Source organism: Pseudochaenichthys georgianus, chromosome 19, assembly GCF_902827115.2.
Source record: "Pseudochaenichthys georgianus chromosome 19, fPseGeo1.2, whole genome shotgun sequence".
Taxonomy (NCBI): domain Eukaryota; kingdom Metazoa; phylum Chordata; class Actinopteri; order Perciformes; family Channichthyidae; genus Pseudochaenichthys; species Pseudochaenichthys georgianus.
In genome coordinates this window covers 18,083,391-18,102,100 of record NC_047521.1, presented here as the reverse complement: position 1 = coordinate 18,102,100, position 18,710 = coordinate 18,083,391, and the positions used below count along the sequence as shown (strand labels likewise).

General features: G+C 39.3%; 4 protein-coding genes across 7 annotated transcripts in view; 2 read left to right on the top strand and 2 right to left on the bottom strand.

Moving 5' to 3' along the window:
* LOC117465210 (disintegrin and metalloproteinase domain-containing protein 11-like) overlaps positions 1-2,913 on the top strand; it is a 28,022-nt gene extending 25,109 nt beyond the window's left edge. Inside the window, exon 26 of one of the 2 annotated variants that reach the window (XM_034108145.1) lies at positions 1,049-2,913. In XM_034108145.1, coding sequence (XP_033964036.1) covers positions 1,049-1,197 — 149 coding nt within the window. In that variant the 3' untranslated portion in view covers positions 1,198-2,913. The remainder of the gene's footprint in view (positions 1-1,048) is intronic. The other variant, XM_034108146.1, reaches the window with a different exon arrangement.
* Positions 2,914-3,324: 411 nt separating this feature from the next.
* LOC117465212 (endoplasmic reticulum protein SC65-like) lies at positions 3,325-6,727 on the bottom strand. 2 transcript variants are annotated; one of them, XM_034108147.1, is made up of 7 exons: positions 6,038-6,727; positions 5,476-5,625; positions 5,152-5,323; positions 4,525-4,653; positions 4,284-4,429; positions 3,821-3,904; positions 3,325-3,648 (listed from the first exon to the last, which is right to left on the bottom strand). In XM_034108147.1, the coding sequence occupies exons 1-7, from the start codon at positions 6,497-6,499 to the stop codon at positions 3,508-3,510; spliced, it is 1,284 nt and encodes a 427-aa protein (XP_033964038.1). In that variant the 5' UTR covers positions 6,500-6,727; the 3' UTR covers positions 3,325-3,507. The 2 variants fall into 2 exon arrangements, with proteins under 2 accessions (XP_033964038.1, XP_033964039.1); XM_034108148.2 differs by having other exon boundaries at positions 3,499-3,667.
* A 791-nt stretch (positions 6,728-7,518) lies between these two features.
* fkbp10b (FKBP prolyl isomerase 10b) lies at positions 7,519-13,314 on the top strand. The gene is made up of 10 exons (XM_034107812.2): positions 7,519-7,926; positions 8,170-8,315; positions 9,666-9,855; positions 10,107-10,252; positions 10,724-10,913; positions 11,154-11,299; positions 11,620-11,809; positions 11,889-12,031; positions 12,133-12,296; positions 12,875-13,314. The coding sequence occupies exons 1-10, from the start codon at positions 7,733-7,735 to the stop codon at positions 13,061-13,063; spliced, it is 1,698 nt and encodes a 565-aa protein (XP_033963703.1). The 5' UTR covers positions 7,519-7,732; the 3' UTR covers positions 13,064-13,314.
* Positions 13,315-14,074: 760 nt separating this feature from the next.
* LOC117464588 (7-methylguanosine phosphate-specific 5'-nucleotidase-like) lies at positions 14,075-17,443 on the bottom strand. Of its 2 annotated transcripts, none has more exons than XM_071206772.1 (8): positions 17,344-17,443; positions 16,472-16,541; positions 16,338-16,384; positions 15,993-16,078; positions 15,686-15,775; positions 15,158-15,320; positions 14,289-14,489; positions 14,075-14,209 (listed from the first exon to the last, which is right to left on the bottom strand). In XM_071206772.1, exons 1-8 carry the CDS (start codon positions 17,344-17,346, stop codon positions 14,081-14,083), a joined length of 789 nt encoding a protein of 262 aa, XP_071062873.1. In that variant the 5' UTR covers positions 17,347-17,443; the 3' UTR covers positions 14,075-14,080. The 2 variants fall into 2 exon arrangements, with proteins under 2 accessions (XP_071062873.1, XP_033963009.2); XM_034107118.2 differs by lacking the exon at positions 17,344-17,443 and adding an exon at positions 17,004-17,066.
* Positions 17,444-18,710: the final 1,267 nt, after the last annotated feature.

Here is an 18,710-nt window from a genome sequence, read left to right as displayed (position 1 = left end):
ACGATGCCGCTTAACCGTCCTGATTCTGAAAACATTGACTCACTGTTCATTATGTCGACATAATGCTGTCTGCTTTTATAAGAATCCTCTCCTTATTGATCTGCTGAGCACCTTCAAAGATGTATAGGCACACACACACACACACACACACACACACACACACACACACACACACACACACACACACACACACACACACACACACACACACACACACACACACACACACTTAATGATGGGCTTCTTTGCTCTGGAACAGAGGGGTGGAGTTGTTTTTTGGTATTTTATTTTCTATATTTATTATCTGTCACCTGCTTCAATGGCTTTATTTTTATCTTCAACTTTGAATCTAATACTTATTTGTATAGGGAAGTATGCAGCATGAACCAACGCCACATACATTTATATAGCCTTGGGTTTGCATTATTCTCCCATAGATTTCAAAATACACAACAATTTATGCAATTTAATCATAATCCAAAATCATCTATTACTTATAATCTGTAATACCAGTTTGCTTGATTATTATTTGTCTCTGAGTGTCCCCTTACTAGTGGTGACTTTGTAATGTTGATTTCCTAATTATTTCTATAATAAAAGGTGAATGCCTCTTTTAAGTTTTTGGTTATTTTTAATGATTATCTACATTACATTGTTTAGTTTATTTTCTCGATTCTTCTATCAACAGAAAAATGTGTCAATTATATTAGTCTGATGAACTGATTTAATGTCTTTTTTTTGCTAAATATTTCATACATTTGACTTGTTTTTGGATAAAACAAGATGTCACCTTGGGCTTAACAAATCCTGAGGGGTATTTTAAAATAGTTTCTGATGTGTTGTATACAAAACAACTCAATGAAAAGAACAAGCCGGACACTAATTTATAATGAAAATAATCATTGGTTGTAGCTCTAATGAGATTTCTGCTATGTTTAAATGAATCTAAGCTGCCCTGTGTGTACTATCAGATTCCTCACTGTTCTTCCTTCTCGTCTCCTCTTTTCCTCCTCTTTTCTTCTTTCTCTTCTTCCTCTTCTCTTTCCAGAAATGCATGAGCCGTGTCCCTCTGCTGTCCTGTCTTCCTTACACTGTGTCCAGTCCGGCACGAGGAGACGAAACAAAGATGTCTTCCACTTACGATCCTTCAGACCTCTCCTGTTTCCTTTTCTGATTTCAATACCCCTGTCTCTGTAGGCTTCCTGAAAAGTCTCATTATTAATATTTTTAACCGAGCCCTGAGGACACGTTCCCACTGGATCTGAAAGACTGTCAGTAAATATCTAGTCCCAAACATGGTCCGTATCTCCAGCCATTTCATTAGTTTTTTGTATTTGTATCCAGGACACACTCAACACTTAACTGAAGTGTGTATACTCAACATCTTAAACTCCTCCTTCCTCTGGTTACAGCTGATTTTCTGCCACATTTACCCGACAGCAATTCCTAGTCGGGACTTTTTTTGGGAAGCTTTCCCTTTTTAATACATATTTAACCTCATGAGGAAACATAGAACATTGACGCTAAGATAAAAAAGACATGTTATCAGACCAGATGAGGGTTATTTTTGTGTGCTAGGCCATTCCTTAGGCATACTTGCTTCTTGTGCTGCCTTTCATTATCAAACAGTAGTCCATACTAAATCAATGCTTCTACATAATATGCATTAATGTATGAATGTAGTTCAGGCCTGCTAGGAAGCTAGTTGTGTCTCTGCACCGATGACATTTAATTAGATTTCGGTACACACCAAATGTTTTATCCTGCTGTATGATATGTGATCTCTACACAACCAAAATGCATAGAAGTATGCTGGTGCTGATGTACATAGTGTATCATAGTGTGGACTCTTTGAGACAGCAGTGACTCACTGCCACTCTGAATGAAGCACAAGCTTGGAGAGAGAAGACTCTTCCCGCCGCTCAGCGTCAATCTGCTCATTTTGAAGTTTCTGTCTGAGAGAGGATCTGAGTTTTGCAGTTTAAAGTAGTCTGAACTATAGGTTTCCAAAACTGGTGAATGCATGATCACGAAGGTTTCTTATTGCCTCTGAGAGATTGTCATTTATAACCTGGATCAGACTTCCAAGCTCTGATTCAACGTGTGTACATACATTATAAGGATGTGCATTCTAGCTGAGGTTATAGTAAAGAAGAAATCAAAATATGCTTTATCTTTAAAGGGTGTCAGATAGTTAAATAGATCCATTAGATAAGCAATACATATATATTTCAAATAACATGTCAGAAGCATGTTCTCCCTTTAGGAGAAAGAGTCAGCAGCTTTTATGAGAATCACTCTGTTAATCCTCTCTGGAGAGTCTATATCAGGTTCACAAGATGTCCTCCTCTGGTTGTTGTTATAAAGAAGCTTTACTTCACTTGGTAACAACGAGGAACTGCGCATTCGCACAGCCGCCACAAGAGATGATCTGAGTTACACTGCCAGTACAGTAGCATTAAAGGAATATGTTGACGTTGCCTCTGAAATTAGAAACAATAAAAAAAAGACGCTTAATTACATTCCTATATGAATCAAGAGTGCAGTCAGTCAGAGAAATTCGTTTTTGAAAAAAGATGCTTACCTTATTTTGACTGGTTAAAGAGGTTGAAAATGCAAATTGTGTCTGAATTTTAAAATGTCAACACTTTGATTTGACTTTAACTCCGTATACATGCTGTATAAAATCAAATACTCAAGGACAGACTTTTACAGGTCACACTGTGTTTACCGCCATCACACATCAAAGGTGGACTCATCTAAGGATATTGGCGCTATATTCACAGTCAACGTCGTTCAGTCCCAGGGAGGTATTAGCTTATAATGTAAATACTTATATTATTGTATATTGAAATGCATATTAAAAGATATCTTACAAACAATGACTGTTACATTGGACGCATGTCTGTTTCAAGATGCAGCTTCAAGAATATAGTACATTTTTCTTTTAATAAATACTCTTCGATGTATAGCAGTGGTTTTACTGTGGTGGTGAAGAGTTCACTTTCTTGTTCTTCTTCCTACTCAGTTAGCAGGTTGTATTTGTAAATATTTGTAAGTATTTGTCAGGGATGTTTAGGACTGGAAGCATGTTTCTGTATCTGTGCCTCACCCAGTTCACAGGTGTTGCATGCCTTGAATCACCATAAACATGTTCTAAACTTAATAATGTTTTCAACTTTGCTGGGTATTTAATCCTTGCAAGGCGCCATTTCAAAGTAAATACAGGCATGCATGCAGTATATTACGGTCATTCCCTTAATATACAGTATTTTAATCAAGCTGATCAAACTCTTTGCTGAACACCTTATCAGACTAGTTTGGTATGAACAGTTCATATTGACTTTATTTCTTAAAAAAACAGATAAATAGATACAAAAGAGAATAATTCAAACAAACTCTGAGAACAGATGTTGACACGAAACTGAAATGCTGAAAACTGGTCCTTTTCTTCTGGTGATCTCTGACATGTTTTAGGAAACACTGTTCCAGGTGAATTCCTAACTCTCAGCTCTCTCCGGCGTCTCCTTTGCCTTTGGGCTGCCTCCAGTCAGCGGTGAAACACTCCTCGTAGTCTCCCATTCCTTCAAACTCTGCATCCGGAGACTCTGAGGCCAAAAGGGCTGCTTCCTCTGCTCCAAGAAAATCCTGAGGGGAAAACAAAAATCTGTTTTCTTTATTACAATATTCGCAAACAGGCCTTTTGTTTCATGTCACAAAGCGCTATCTAAAGTCAGTGGACTCCAACTTTGTTCCTCCTAATTATTGTAAAATCTCAAGTGATTTTTTCTCCTTTTTTTGTATTTTCCCTTTATCTCACCTCATCATCCATCTCTTGGTACTTCTGTGCAGAGGTCAGCATCTGCTTCTGGGTGACAGTGTGGTTGAAGAGTTTCAGAGCCTCCTGTTCAAACAGACAAACAACAAGAGCATGAGAATAACAAACTCAGCTCCTGTCCTTTACCCAGTTCTGCTTCAAAGCAGTGGCCTTCAGTAAACGGTACATTAAACGCTTATTTTTACAAAAAAGAAAATGTTTAACTACCGATTTTTCTTTTGATTTGACAGGATACATTTGTATCTCTGACCATTTCTTGCTTTATGATATAATGTGACAACTTGCAGATGAGGACACACTTTAGTCTTTGGTTCCTCAGGGGTTGTTTCGAGTTTACATTTTGTAAGATGTGTTCTTCTCATAACACTGAATATCTTGAAATAATAACAAATTAGGAGCTGTTGTTTTGGAAAGCTGAGGAGACAGATCTGATATTTGCTCTCACCATCCTGGGTGTGAAGTGTTTGTCTTGCAGGCCCCATTGCTCACTGTAGGCGCCATAGTACTGCAGGTTCTGCTTCATCACCTGGTCCTCAGGCTCAAACAGGAAGTAGCTGTACGCGCAGGGCAGCGCACTGCGGCCATCATTCACTGAGCGGAGAGAAACAGGAGATACTCAGATGAGTGTTGATGTTATTCAAGAGCAGTGATGGAGAGCTGATGGAGAGTTTCTGTTGTAAACTTACATTTATAATAGGCATACTGGAGGTAGTGGTACATAGTGGCCACAAATTTCTCCACAAAATAACCTCCGACATTAGGCATCAGGTTCTCTTCGCACTTCAGTTTACAGCGTAATACATCAACATATTCATCTGTGGAGAGGAAGAGCAGAGATTATTAAGTAAAACCAAAGACAGGAGCATTTAGGTCCTTTACTTAATTGAAAGCACCAATACAGTGTTAAAAGTACGCTATTGCAGATAAAAGTCCATTTAAAATCATACTTAAGTAAAAGTACAAACATAATATGCTTAAAATCAAAAGTGAAAGTACTTTTTCTGCTAAAAATAGGTCCCTTTTTAAAAACTTCTGGGCGATTATCATAAAACGGTTAGCAAAAAACGTTCTAAATGTTAGAATAAAAAATAAATAAATGCGAAATAGGAAGAGGAACGAAGAAAAAGCAACTAATATACATACGAAACATGACATTAATCTTTTACAATTTGTTATATTTTATTTTGATATAAGAACCTTAAAATGTATTAATGTATATGTATTTTTTATGTAAAACAGCCAGTTGAGTCCAGTTTTGCTTTTCTTGGATGTTCAGTGATGTTATCTCTTCATTTGTTTAACAGCATACTAACCTGCTATGACTGCATAGAAGTCCCTGTCTGGTGAAAGTTGACTGATCCCTTCACAGTCTGCCTGACAGAGCTCAAACTCCAGGAGGTAGAACCTCAGAGCTTCCTCCATGTCTTTAACACCGCCGCTGTAGTCACCTGAATTTACGAGTTTCACTCCTCTCAGAAATGAGGCCTAGAAAGGACATTATTAATATTGTCAAAGTTAGAAAAAGCTGTAATCTTTGAAGGAGTGGGATGTTCTTAATGTGACTATTCACCAAATATTGTGCAGCTTTTCCGTGCAGAAAATATTTGTATGAAGGACAGAGTCTAGGTGGCCCTCACCTCATAGGGTTGTTGCTCGTGGTCGAAGAGGTAGCCCTTCAGGTCGTACTGGCTCTTGTGCTCCTCCATCAGCTGCTGCACCTCCTGGTCCTCAGGGTTCTTCTGGAGGTAGGTGTAGGCACATGGGACGGCCCTCTGCAAGTCATTCAGCTGGAAGAAATATTTGACCACACTCATTTATCATTTACAGAGGGTTAACTTGCGGAATTTTGCTTGTGTTAGTTTAAGTATATTGGAACCAAGGTTTGTAGTTCTCATTTTCATGTTGGGTATTTTGTCTAAGACACAATTTCGTTTTTATTTGTGTTCACATTTGTCATTGATGGTAATTTTGTATAACTGCAAAACTGTTTTTGCTCGTGTATGCAACACGCAGTGACCCATGTAATCCATCTCAAAGACACCTGGCATCCAATGACCATGTTTTTATTTCTTCTGTAAAGGCTATTCAATGTGCTGATTTGTTCATACTAAGATGGTGTTCCTAATAAGGTAATGATATACATATGACTGTAGTATGTGGATTCAAGGTGTGCTGTTACACGTGTACGGTGTATCTCACCCTCGAGTATGCAAAGTGCAGGTATCTGTAGGGAGATCTCCTGCTGAACTGCTCCAGAATGTTTCTGCCTGGAGGAGGCAGCTGCAGCGCGGGGAAATGCGCTCTGCACTTCTTCTGACAAGACGCTCTCATTATCACGTGCCAGTTGACGCTGAGGTCCCTGTTTCCTGTGAAGGACGGTTCTTCATATTTGCTGTTATTACAGTGCAGCACGCAGTACCTCACACTGTCTCTGAGGAGCCGGTGCAAACGCAAACTCAATTCCAAGTATTTGATCGTCTCCGTCCACTTTTCCGCTGCGTAATGATCCAAAGCCAATCCATACGCAGTGGTGAGGGGCATGAGCTCCTCCTTGGGGAACATTTTGAAATTGTAGTTTTCGTATTGCGCGTCTGTCCCTAAAGCTAAGGTCAAACAGAGCAACGTCAATAGCGCGCCTCCTTTTGCGCAAAATGCCACCATGATAAGATAATATCCCACATATTATTCCGCGTCCTCTCTCTGTTCTTCTTGTTTTCCTGTGCCTGAGTGGTGGTCTGCTGAAGTGCTTAGGGCTCTGTGGGAATTCCGGGATTGGGTCTTTCAGAGTTTCTGTCTCGGGTGTCTCCATGCAGGCCTTCAGCTGTCACACACACTGCACACACACTGCTCTGCTTCTTTATTTGGCACAAGAATATGCGTGCGTAAAAGTGACTGCGAGTGCGCATTGTTGTCCTGTTTGATCTGCAGTTGTTGATTGCTCCCTAATGCAAGTTTACTTAACATATGAGTAATACATCAGCATAAGATCAAATGTATAAAACGTAAGTCCTATAGAAATGAATACAGTGTCTTCTATTGGGTTTGCGGATTTGTGTTCTTATAATTGTAACCAGGATGTGTGCTTAAAACGTTCCATGCTCATATCTAGGCTATTTGATTTCTCTTTTAAGTCTTATGGAGACTTTTTATTGATGATTGACCCGGAATGATTTCTATCGTAGGCCCGACTCGGCATGTTTAACGAGACTGGACTTGTTGCATCAACTTGGGACGTGTCATCTCTACATTAATCACATTTTGAAACTTCACGGCATTAGTGGAAAAGCTGAAACTTTGGGGGCTTTCAGATCTCTTTACGGCTGATGGTCTGACTGAGCCACAGAGGCGGATCTCTGTGATTTCTGCAACGGTGCTGAAGAAACAAGCTAAGCAAATCAACGGGAGGCCATCCTTTCAAAATAAAAGCGGAAACAGACACAATTGAATACAAAACGTAAAATCTGGACATATCAATCGATCTCAGAAGTGGACCACATTTAAAATATAACACACCCTTAAAGACACATTGTGTATGAATAAAGATTTGAATTTAGACTACAATCAATGTTTTGACTATTTCTGTTTATTAGCATCTGTTGTGATTTTGTTTTATTTTGTTAAAGGAAGTAGTGGTCTTACATTATTGTGGGTAATTTGACAGAGGCGCTCCCCCCTTTTCCAACTCCGACATTCCTTCCCCCTGGCTATGAAAACTCTTCACTGGAACCTGGAGATTGTCCACGTTTACAGCATTTAGATCCGCTGCCTGCTCCACATCTGCAACCACGGCCCTGTGCGTAAAGAGTGCACACGGCTCCAGGCTTTAAATTCCTCCATTTAGTGGCTAATTTATATTTTGGATTCGTTTAACTTATTTGCTCTGATTCTGTAACGATGTTTGCCTGCTGCGTTGCGTTTTTCCTCCTTACTACGTGGTCATCTGTGGAGTGTAATCCCAGTCCCGTGTTAGATGTAGTCGTGGACAGAAAATTCATCCCCGCAATCTGTGCACGGGAAGCGAAGGAGGGCGATTATGTTCGCTATCACTATAACGCCACATTTCTCGACGGAAAAACGTTTGACTCAAGGTAAATTCATATGCATTTTTTTTTAAATTGTGAATGCGTTCATTTGTATTACTTTAAAAAGTTAGTTATTTTGCTGCAGAGGCCCGATGCAATTTGGCCATTTAAAAAAAAAAAAATGAATCAGCTGAGATTTAAATGTTCAAAAAAGTTTGCATTAGTCTATAAATAGACATAATGCTCATTTTCTCAAAAAGTGAACATCCTATCCTAACTTCTGATTTTTTAATTTTGGATCATCCACAGTCATGAGAAGGGAGACGCAAAGGTTGGCCTGCTGGGAGAGGGCCGGCTCATCGCTGGGATAGACAAAGGTCTGCAGGGCATGTGTGTGAATGAGCGCAGAACGATCACCGTCCCGCCCCACCTGGCCTATGGAAGCGCCGGAGCAGGTACATGTCACTTTCAATCTGGTCTGCGCAAACGGTACCTTGTTGGAGGTGCGCAGCTGCCTTTAAAGACTGAATGTTAGTCATGGTGTGTTCTAGTTCTTGGCATATAGGCTACAGGACATTATTTTTGTAGGAGTTAACTGAAATTTCCGTTTTGACCAGGCTCCAACTTGTCTATGTGGCAATTTTTTATGTTAGTATTTATTTGTTCAATTAAAAAATGGGTTTTGTAATACTAAGGTATGTTGTGTGTCTTGTCATAAAGAGGGGCCCTGTATTACAATTAAGTTTGTAGACATTTTTATATTTTATTTAATGTAATGCATAACCTTAAACTATTTTTGTGTCTCATCAAGTTGTCCAAATTAGTTTATATATTTAAAAATTGAGCAATGGTAGTAGCAGCAGCATATACATACTGTTTTCTGTGTCTAAATGGGGCCCCATAGGCTCAGTGTTTATTGCAGTTAGTTGAGCAGACATTGTATAGCTGTCTGTTAGCTGCTCTGGGAGGCTGTACTTGTGGCACAATGGTGCTTTGATCTAGATGCTAACATTAGCATGCTAACAATGAATATGCATATATGCTAATGCTTCACAGGTGTGATGTTTCCCATATGTACCTTTACATTACATTGCATTTAGCTGACGCTTTTATCCAAAGCGACTTACAATAAGTGCGTTCGACCAACAAAATACAAACTTAAAGAAAACAGAATCATATAAGTACATCATGCTTCATAGAGCAAAAACATTTCAAGTGCTACTCAACTGGCTTTAGATAAGCCAGCCCTTTACCAGTACCTCTCTTAGTTTATCATGTTAGCATGCTTATGCTTTCTTATCTGTGAAATGTTGGCACAATGATGGAGTTAGACGAGAATAGATCAGAAAACCTAAGGTGGAGCTAGAGGGGAAATGAAGGGGCACCAAAGTATGCTCAATCCTCTGGGGAACATGATTGCCTCTATTTAACTGAGGCCATTCCATCCAGAAGATGTTGAGATATTTCACATATAAGTGATACTATTAACACTGTGGTGGTGCCAGAGTAAAAGTCAAGTAACCATTAAAAGTCAATAAACCTTAAAACATGCTGCTGCAATGAATGCACTGTATTGATACAGTTTATCAGAATTCAATATGAAAATGTTTGACAAAGTTATTTTTAATCAAATACCATTAGGCTTGAATACATTCAGGTACTGCAACCATCACATCTTTTTTTTTTTTTATCTTACCATTACACAACCCTGATTTTACTTCACACAAGTTTAAATGAGTTTTCAATTATTATATCTAAAGTTATTTATGTCATTGCTATCTAACCTTTATCAACCATGTTTACAGGCGACGTGGTTCCTCCAGATGCCACCCTGATGTTTGAGCTCCATCTGTTGGATCTGTGGAACAAAGCCGACCTGGTGGTCACCAAAACCATCAGCACCCCCAAAGACTGCAAACGCTCCGTGATGAGCACTGACTTTGTGCGTTACCATTTCAACGGCACTCTGCTCGACGGCACAGTCTTTGACTCCAGGTAAATTATGGCTTTGATTACTGTTGGTGTCCAAAATGCTGACCTATTCATCATACAATATACAGATAGCTTAACAACTGTAGCCTCACAATTAGTAAATAAACCACTCTCAATGAAAAGATTCTTGTTTGACACTAAATCTCTTTCTCATCTGAAGGAATGCCTTGTCTGAATAACAGCTCTTTCTGTGTTTGTACTGTGCCATGCAGGTATGTTGTGTTTGACTTTGCTCTTGTATGAGCCCTACGTAGCTACAACAGGCATCAGACACACAACACTTTGGTCGGTGAAGGCTGGCTGGTTAAGGGCTTGGAAGAAGGCCTGCTGGGTATGTGTGTGGGAGAGATCAGAAATATTATCATCCCACCCTTCAAAGCCTACGGAGAAAAGGGATCAGGTGAGCACAAATTATGAATCAATAAAAAGTCTAATGAGAGGTCATAGTTTATCTGGTGTCACTGCTTTGCAACCAAACCATGATTGTTCAAACACAAAGATATTAGAGGTTAGAAAAATAAAATAATGTTACAAGGAAGTACCAGACATATCCCCCAAATCACATCTCATCAATAAATGTGTTTATACATTAATAAAAGCTTTTTTCATCTTTGCACTTAAAACACTTTTTTACCACTAGTAGTGCTATTGAGCAATATTTGTAGGTGCGGGTCCCCTGTGTTTGCATGTACAAGGTACATGTACATAAATAAATATGGAAGGAAATGGATTTGGTTAGAAACAAACATGTTTGCCCCTTGTATTTTGTTACTTTTATCTTTATGCAAAGTTTTTAAATCCTGTAGTTACAAAAACCAAATAACATCCCCTCATTACAATTTTTTTTAATTATTCACCGTCTGCTCTCCAGGTAAGGAGATTCCCCCCCAGGCAACCCTGGTGTACGATATCCTATTGGAAGACATTCACAACGCAAAGGATAACCTCACCATTGAGTCCTCGGTGGTCCCGGAGTCCTGCACACGCAAGTCTGTGGTTGGAGATTACGTCCGCTACCACTACAACGGCACCTTCCTGAACGGAAGGACCTTTGACACCAGGTGAGCTCACGTTACAGTCACAGTAAAGTTGCAAGTCATATTGCAGCAATTTGTACTTTATCTATGAACATGTTATCGTCTGTTTAAATCGAAATGTCAATGTATCACTTCATTATAATGGTGCTGTCTCAATAAAGACATATTTTGAGTTTTGAACACAAGAGACCCCGAAGTGTTTATTCCTATTCTCAAGGTATAAATGTAATTTTAAAATGAATCTATGATTGTCGTGGCCAACAGCTACCAGAGGAACAGCACATACAACACCTACATCGGGATGGGGTACGTGATCGCCGGCATGGACCAGGCCCTGCTGGGGATCTGCATCGGAGAGAAGCGCAGAGTCATCATTCCTCCTCATCTGGCGTATGGAGAGCAAGGAGCAGGTGAGTCAGAGTAGATCTACCATGCAGCTTGTAGTAAGTTGTCTGCAAACATTGAACTGAATTGATTTATTATTAAACAAACCCGTAAACCAAAATGTATATGAAGACAGAATTGCTTTAAAAGTGTTTATTTGCACAAATAAGTTTAAAATAATGGTAAACAAAGACAGAATTAAAATACAAATTGAGATAGAATGGGAAATAAGATGCATAATAAAACATGTGGTAGTATAGGTAAAACAAGATAAAGATAACAATAGGAAATTAAAAACATAAAATGTATAACATCAGGAGATGAAATAATGACGTTGTCTCTCCAGGTGATGTCATCCCCCGTTCTGCTGTGCTTGTGTTCGACGTTCACATCATCGACTTCCACAACCCCAACGACACAGTGAGCATCGCCATCACACACAAACCCGCAGCGTGTAACGAAACCACGGCGGCGAACGACCTCGTCCGCTACCACTACAACTGCACCCTGGTGGACGGAACGCCTCTCTTTTCCTCGTGAGTCACCCACACGTCCCACTTTTTTTAAACAATGATATTAGATTACCACTTACATTTTCCCAATCTACGTCCTCAGACACGACTACGAGCACCTTCAGGATGCAGTTCTGGGGTCAGATAAGGTGATCGACGGTCTGGACGAAGGCTTGAGAGGCATGTGTGTGGGAGAGAAGAGGGTGATAACAGTTCCTCCTCACCTCGGACACGGAGAAAAAGGAGGTAAGACTCACAATATCAGTGCAGTTTAAATGGTTTTATACATTTGATTTCCTAAAATGCTGAAAGGTAAACACATTTTTGTTTTGTTTTCTCTTTGTCAGCCACCGGTGTGCCGAGCAGTGCTGTGTTGCTCTTCGACGTTGAACTGGTGAGCTTCGAGAAGGGAGTGCCACCTGGTTATCTGTTCGTGTGGATTGAAGAGAGCCCTGCTGATTTGTTTGAAGCCCTGGACATCAACAAGAACAAAGAGGTCCCACAGGAGGAGGTACGTTAACTCTTACAGTGACACAACCAGCTACATTATTTCACATGGCAGATAAGAGCCCCTAAGATTAGGAATGAACAATGTGTCCAAGTGTGTTCTGTAAATTAACATTGAGCTTAGAGGTTACAAAGTAAAGCTTGGGCTTAAAAAGTCTTAGTATAGTATGCCATACAAAAGTTATTGTAAAGTTTGCCTCCAAAATATTCTTTAAAATGTCATTGTCTATATTTTGGTATACTATGCCATAAAATAATCGAAAATAAAAGTCATAGTATGGCATACCAAAATAATCCTTGTATAGTATGCCTTTTAAAATAGTCAGAAAAAGTAATATGACATTATTAAAAGTCATAACTAAATTGTGCCATTACATTTTTATAAAAAGATAAAGTAATATGAAAAAATCCTATTATAGCATAGTTATTGGATACTATGCCATAGTGCATCCTCTGCTTTTCCCAAACGACCTGTAAAACGCCAGGAGAACCCCAGTTTAACGCATACATAAATGATTTGAGTTATATCACACAGCACTGTTATTGATATGTGATTCTTTTCTTTTTGTTGTCACGTTTTAGTTTGGGGAGTTCATCAAGCTGCAGGTGACTGACGGCAAAGGTCGGATTAAGCCTGGAATGATCATGGAGCAAGTCATTGAAGACATGTTCAGCAACCAGGACCGGAATAAAGACGGAGTGATCACGGCCGACGAACTTAAACTGAAGGTAGAAGAGGACAAAGAACGGGAGTTACACGAGGAGTTGTAAAGAGACACAATGCTTTTTCTCAGGAAAAACAACAACCCACCACCTTAAAAACAAGCTGTCAGAGACTTTTTCCATACATCATCATGGTTTTTTTACTTTATCACATTGGATGGTTTTTTTTTATGACAAGGCGAGTGTAAAAAGTCTTTTTTGTGGAGTGTTGATAGTTGTATTTCAGAAAACCAAACGAGCACCTTTTATTTGTCCCTGAAAGTCACATGAATAAAAAAGGTTTTTAAGAAAATGGAAAATGATGTTTATTTTCTCAGACAGTCCCAGGTAATGAACTTTTCTGAAAAAAAACACCATCGTATCAAGTATTTTCAGAAAAAAGTCATAGTATGTTTTAAGTTGAAAATGGTACACTTACCAGATGGTACATTTTAATACTTTCTTTAATTACACTTAAAGTTAAGGACAACCAGCACATTGTTATAATTCCAAGTAGCTAGGAATCAGTTGAATGAAAAAACACTCATATAATTAATCAACATGAAATATTGTAGCTTTGTGTTTCTAGTGTTCTTACTCACTACTACAATAGCCTAACTGATATCACTATTGTCAACTTAGAATATGAAACAGAACACTTGGCAGATAAAGAGACATTTACAAAATGCAATGTGTGTTTTCTCAAACAAGATTCATTAAATAGACTGTAAACAAAAAGTAAAATAAGAATTTGTTTCTGCTCAAAAGGAGTGAGAATAAATACATATGACATTTTTAAGAGGTTGCTGGTATGAATCCTCCCTGCACTGAGGTCTGATAAGGTGGCTCATGGCCAGGTAGGTAGTAAGGTTTTTATCTGAGGAATCTCTCCAACAAATGAAACGGCAGGGAGGAAAACCCAGCCCTGTTATACTGTGTGAAGAGACGGTACTGGCGAACATCACAGATGCTTCTCAACGAAGTAGCAAATGCCTGACCTAATTCAAAACATTTGTATTATGGCTTAGATAAACAGCCAAAACACTGAGTGTAAAAGAAAGACCAGACGATTGAGGTAGGTGAAGATCATGCGTCTAACTTGTTGTCTGTTGATGAGGTAATGTATTTGAGTATAGCGTTGGGAACTTCCATCGTCTCGTCCTTCACCAGCACGACGTCAAAGGACTTGACGTACAACTCTTTCCTCTCGTCCATCTGCAAGACACAAACACTGAGAACCCAAACTCTGGATCTCAATGTGTTTCTAAAAGGAAACACGCTATATGAGACTGACCTGGTCGTTGAGGAAGCCGATGGTGAGGATGTTCTGATGCTCGGACACACCGTCAGCCATGGTCAGGTCTCCCAAAGAGTCTCCTAGCAACAGCACGTTGGGGCGACCCTGCAGCACTCGGAGGCCAGAGGCGTGTGACAGAGCCCCCTCCCTCTTGTTGAAAGTGTGGTTGAGTTGGCCTTGGAACGCTCGCAGGACCCCCTTATGAACAACACAGCATTCAGTTACTGTTTCATCATATGGAGGATAAAGCTGGAGTGAAATTATGTTGACCCCCTCAAATGTTTGGTGAGAAGAATCAATGGATATGTTGCATTAAAGGTACATTATGTACTTGTATTGATGTCTACCAGCAACACAGAGGAATTGTACTATGATAAATACACGTAGATGTGGTTTTAATAGTGCTTGATGTATTCATTTATTCTGTTACTGTTTCCAAGCCCTAAAATGTATCACTTGATTAGAGAAAATGATCAAGGCCCATTTCTAGTAATACAAGACAATAAATGATATAAACATTTAGATGTGTAATTGAAAAAAAGTCATTATATTGACATGTAGCATTTCAGAATAAGAAAAAAACATTGATAAATAATCATAGAACAGTACGAGTAATTGTATGTCAAAAAGGTCATAGTATGCAATACAAATGCCATTAAAATGAGTGTTGTATTAAAAAAAACATAAAAATCTCATAACAAATCATAGTAGGCTATAGTATGCCATAAAACATTCCATATTTTGGTTTATACGATAGTAGATCATAAAAAAGGACTTATTAGTTGTCTTAAAATGTTGTACATTTTTATAGTATAGAATGTCAATAAAACATGTCATAGAGAGTAATAATACAATATAAAACTCACAGTTTGGTCGAAGTCCATGTAGTTGGAGATGATGTGGACGTTGGGGTGGAAGACGTTGTTCTGTCGGATCACTTCCTCTAGGACGTCTCCGACACCAGCCGAGAAGATCAGCAGAGGCACCTGCTGCTCCGTCAGACGGTCGAAAAACACTTTGTAGCCCTCCCTAAACACACACACACACACACACACACACACACACACACACACACACACACACACACACACACACACACACACACACACACACACACACACACACGGCGAGGGGTAAGACGTGACAGAGGCAATTCAGCAACATGACGAGACACATGAACCAATGACTATCTAGGAAAACATTCAACATACTGCTTTTTACAAGTAAAGTAGGTTATTTCTTCAGCAAAATGTACTTAAAAGTAGCAAAAGTTAAATGACTATTTAAGCAGAGGATTGTCAGTGTTTTAGCTGCCAGACAAATGTAGTGTAATGTACTTAGTTACTTTCCATCAATGGAATCAGGGTATTGATTAATATGGGCAAAGTGCTAACCTGAGCATAGCGCTGGATTCCTTCACAGCCTGGGCCAGCAGGTCCTTCCTGATCCTCTGCTGAATCAGCAGCTCGTGGACTTGAGTCCACCTGCAGAGAGCAGCACACACACCCCCCCATCAGGCTTTGGGTTGTTTCACTTCTCTTTAGTCCTTACAGGAAGTGGAGCTTTTAAAAAATGTCAACTGGTCCATAAAACAATGAGACAAATCACAAGTGTGGGATTTTTTCCTTGTAAAGTTTTAATTGAATTTGAACAGTATATGATGAAGACAGGTGTTATTATTGATATCAGTATGTCTCTTACCACTCCACCATGAGAGGCAGCTTGTCTTCAACAGTCCGGCCAGCGTCAATCTCTATTGGATAGTAGGTGTTCAGCAGCTCCCTTATCTGCAGTGGACCAAGAGCAACAATGAACATATACGTATACAGACCACCTGAAAGGGATGCCTCACTTGGTACTTGCTGAGAGAATGAGAATTGCAGACTAGAGAAAATACGTATATCTAGAAGTTCATGCATTTATGTCACTGCATAAAAACCAACACCTGCCGTTACAGCATGGAAACATTGTTACAAGGGGAAAATGGACCTATTATTCTTTTAAATTGTTCACTCTTTACTGAACTTATGATGGTAGTACATTTACCTTTTTACTGCAATCCTCGTCTATCAACAACCGGTGATCCAGGATGTCTGGAAAATAAAGAAAAAAGTAGTAGCAATTTCAGAAAAAGCACACACCATCCTGGCAAATAAAATGACAGGAAAAATGTTCCTTACTGTGCGTGGTAGGAACTCTCTTTCCGTTGTGGGCAAATCTGGTCAGTGTCATATCGAAGTCTGAGATCACCTGAGGATATATGACTATTTCGATCAGTACTCTATCACTCAGCAAACACACATTCATGATCAAGCACAGATATAGTCCACTTTCGCTCAGTTTTAACTTGGCAAATGTGTACTTCCCTATAAATGCTCACACGCTGGTCATTACTACCAACATGTATGAGCAAAAGGCACATAGACAAACATGCTGACTTCTAATTGCATTGATCATAAGCGTCATAAGTCTTTATGTCAGGTCCAAAACTTTGGCGCTGGTGCATTACAAATATAATTGAAATGCAATAGTCTACAGTCTAGACTGTGTAATTAGATATACCACCTCTGACTTTTGTGGACTTTCCAAGCTTAGTAACTGCTTTTGAAAAGTGTTGCTATGCACCTCTTTATTTCCAGGTTAATCATAGTATGTTTGAGTGTTATTTCCTGTATTCAACTCTTCTGATGAAATGCTGCAGAGTTCTCTCACCTGCAGGCGGCCTGCCCCTGCTCGCTGCATGGCGTAGATCGTGTCCTCCACTGTGCAGCTCAAATTGAGCTGTTCTTTTGAAGGATTTTTATTTTTAAGAAATAATAGCTAACTAACTGCCTGACAGTACTGCACAGATTGATTGATGTGTGTCCTCAGTAGGATTTCACACAGTATGTATTCGCTATACAAAGGGGCCATTTATATTTGAATGAAATTGCATTGCACTTTGTTGTTTCGACATTAAAATCAAATAAAGTGAAGCTTGAACAGTCCGTTTGTTTACTGATTATTTACAGGAGTTAGCTAACAGCTGGCCGTTAATATTATAATAACTTACCATTTTTAAGCGGAGAGCTGACGAGGTTTGGACAGCTATTAAGAACAGTTCAAATACATCAGCTATATATATATATATATATTCAAAAGTACATTTTAAATCTTTTAAAAAATAGTGCAACCGTCTACAGACGACTAGCGGTTTGAATGATTTGTTTACGTTCTATTGTTGCATCCACATAATTGTCCCGCTTCTACGTAATTCACACAAAGGTTCGGACTAACTTTCGTTCCTACCTCACTGAAGGCACTCACTTTCTTCCCGTACAGCCAGGGGCGCCGCCAGGGATTTTGGGCCCCATGAAAATATATCACATTGGGCCCCACCACCAGGCACAGGCCACTTTGTTTATAAATTACCTCGAGGGCCGTACCAAATGGTCTAGCGGATCGTATACGGCCCGGGGACGGAGGTTCCCCACCCCTGCTTTAATATATACATTAGTAATGAATATCATAACCAAAATGTCGGTGATTAACATTTTGTTTACCTAATACAGACTGATCACTCAATGCTTCAAACTGTCCATCATCCTAAATAGACTAAAAGCAGTTTTTTGTTTTAGATCATTGGCTGTGTGGGTAAATACTGTGTTTGAAATGTATAATTTAAATTAGATGTTAGCTTTTTGTTATATATATATATATTTGTTGTATTCCAGTCTCCCTTCAGATATGTTAAGTGGCATGTCATTCAACACAATGCTGCTCACCTCCTTCAGTTGGGAGAAAAGCTGGTTCAGGTTCAGCCTTATGGGGGGACAGGGCTGCTGAGCCTAAAGATGGATCTGTGGGTCCTGGCACCAGGGGGAGGGACAACTGATTTAGTATGAATAGGCGCTAAAAATGTGCCTGCATTTATTAAAGGTAGGGAGGTAAGAATGGAGAAACCAGCTCAAGTGCGCTAGAATTTGAAAGTACACAACCGACAAATATCTGCCCCTTCCTTCAGAGTTCCTTACAGAGCCCCTCCTCCAACACACACGAACGCGCACATTTTTTGAGACTTTGCACACATTTTCACAACATTTTCACGCTAGGAGTATGGAGTACGTCCATCTCGCTTTGGTCTCGATCTGTAGATGTGATTTGATGTGTCATGTGTCTCCCAACTCCTCTCCAAAGTTTAGATACTATATAAAATACTAAAAGGTAAATACAACATGAACATAATGACAAAATAACAACCTGAAAGATATCTACACATTTCATAATTATCTAATCTAGTGGCCTTATAAAAGAGTTGGGTAAAGTAACGCAGAATATATAAATTTTTTAGATTGTAAATAATTAGAAACATTATTTAATGTGCACAAGGTACATGGGACCCCACCATAGCACCCCACACATAACAAGCTGTCCCGAGTT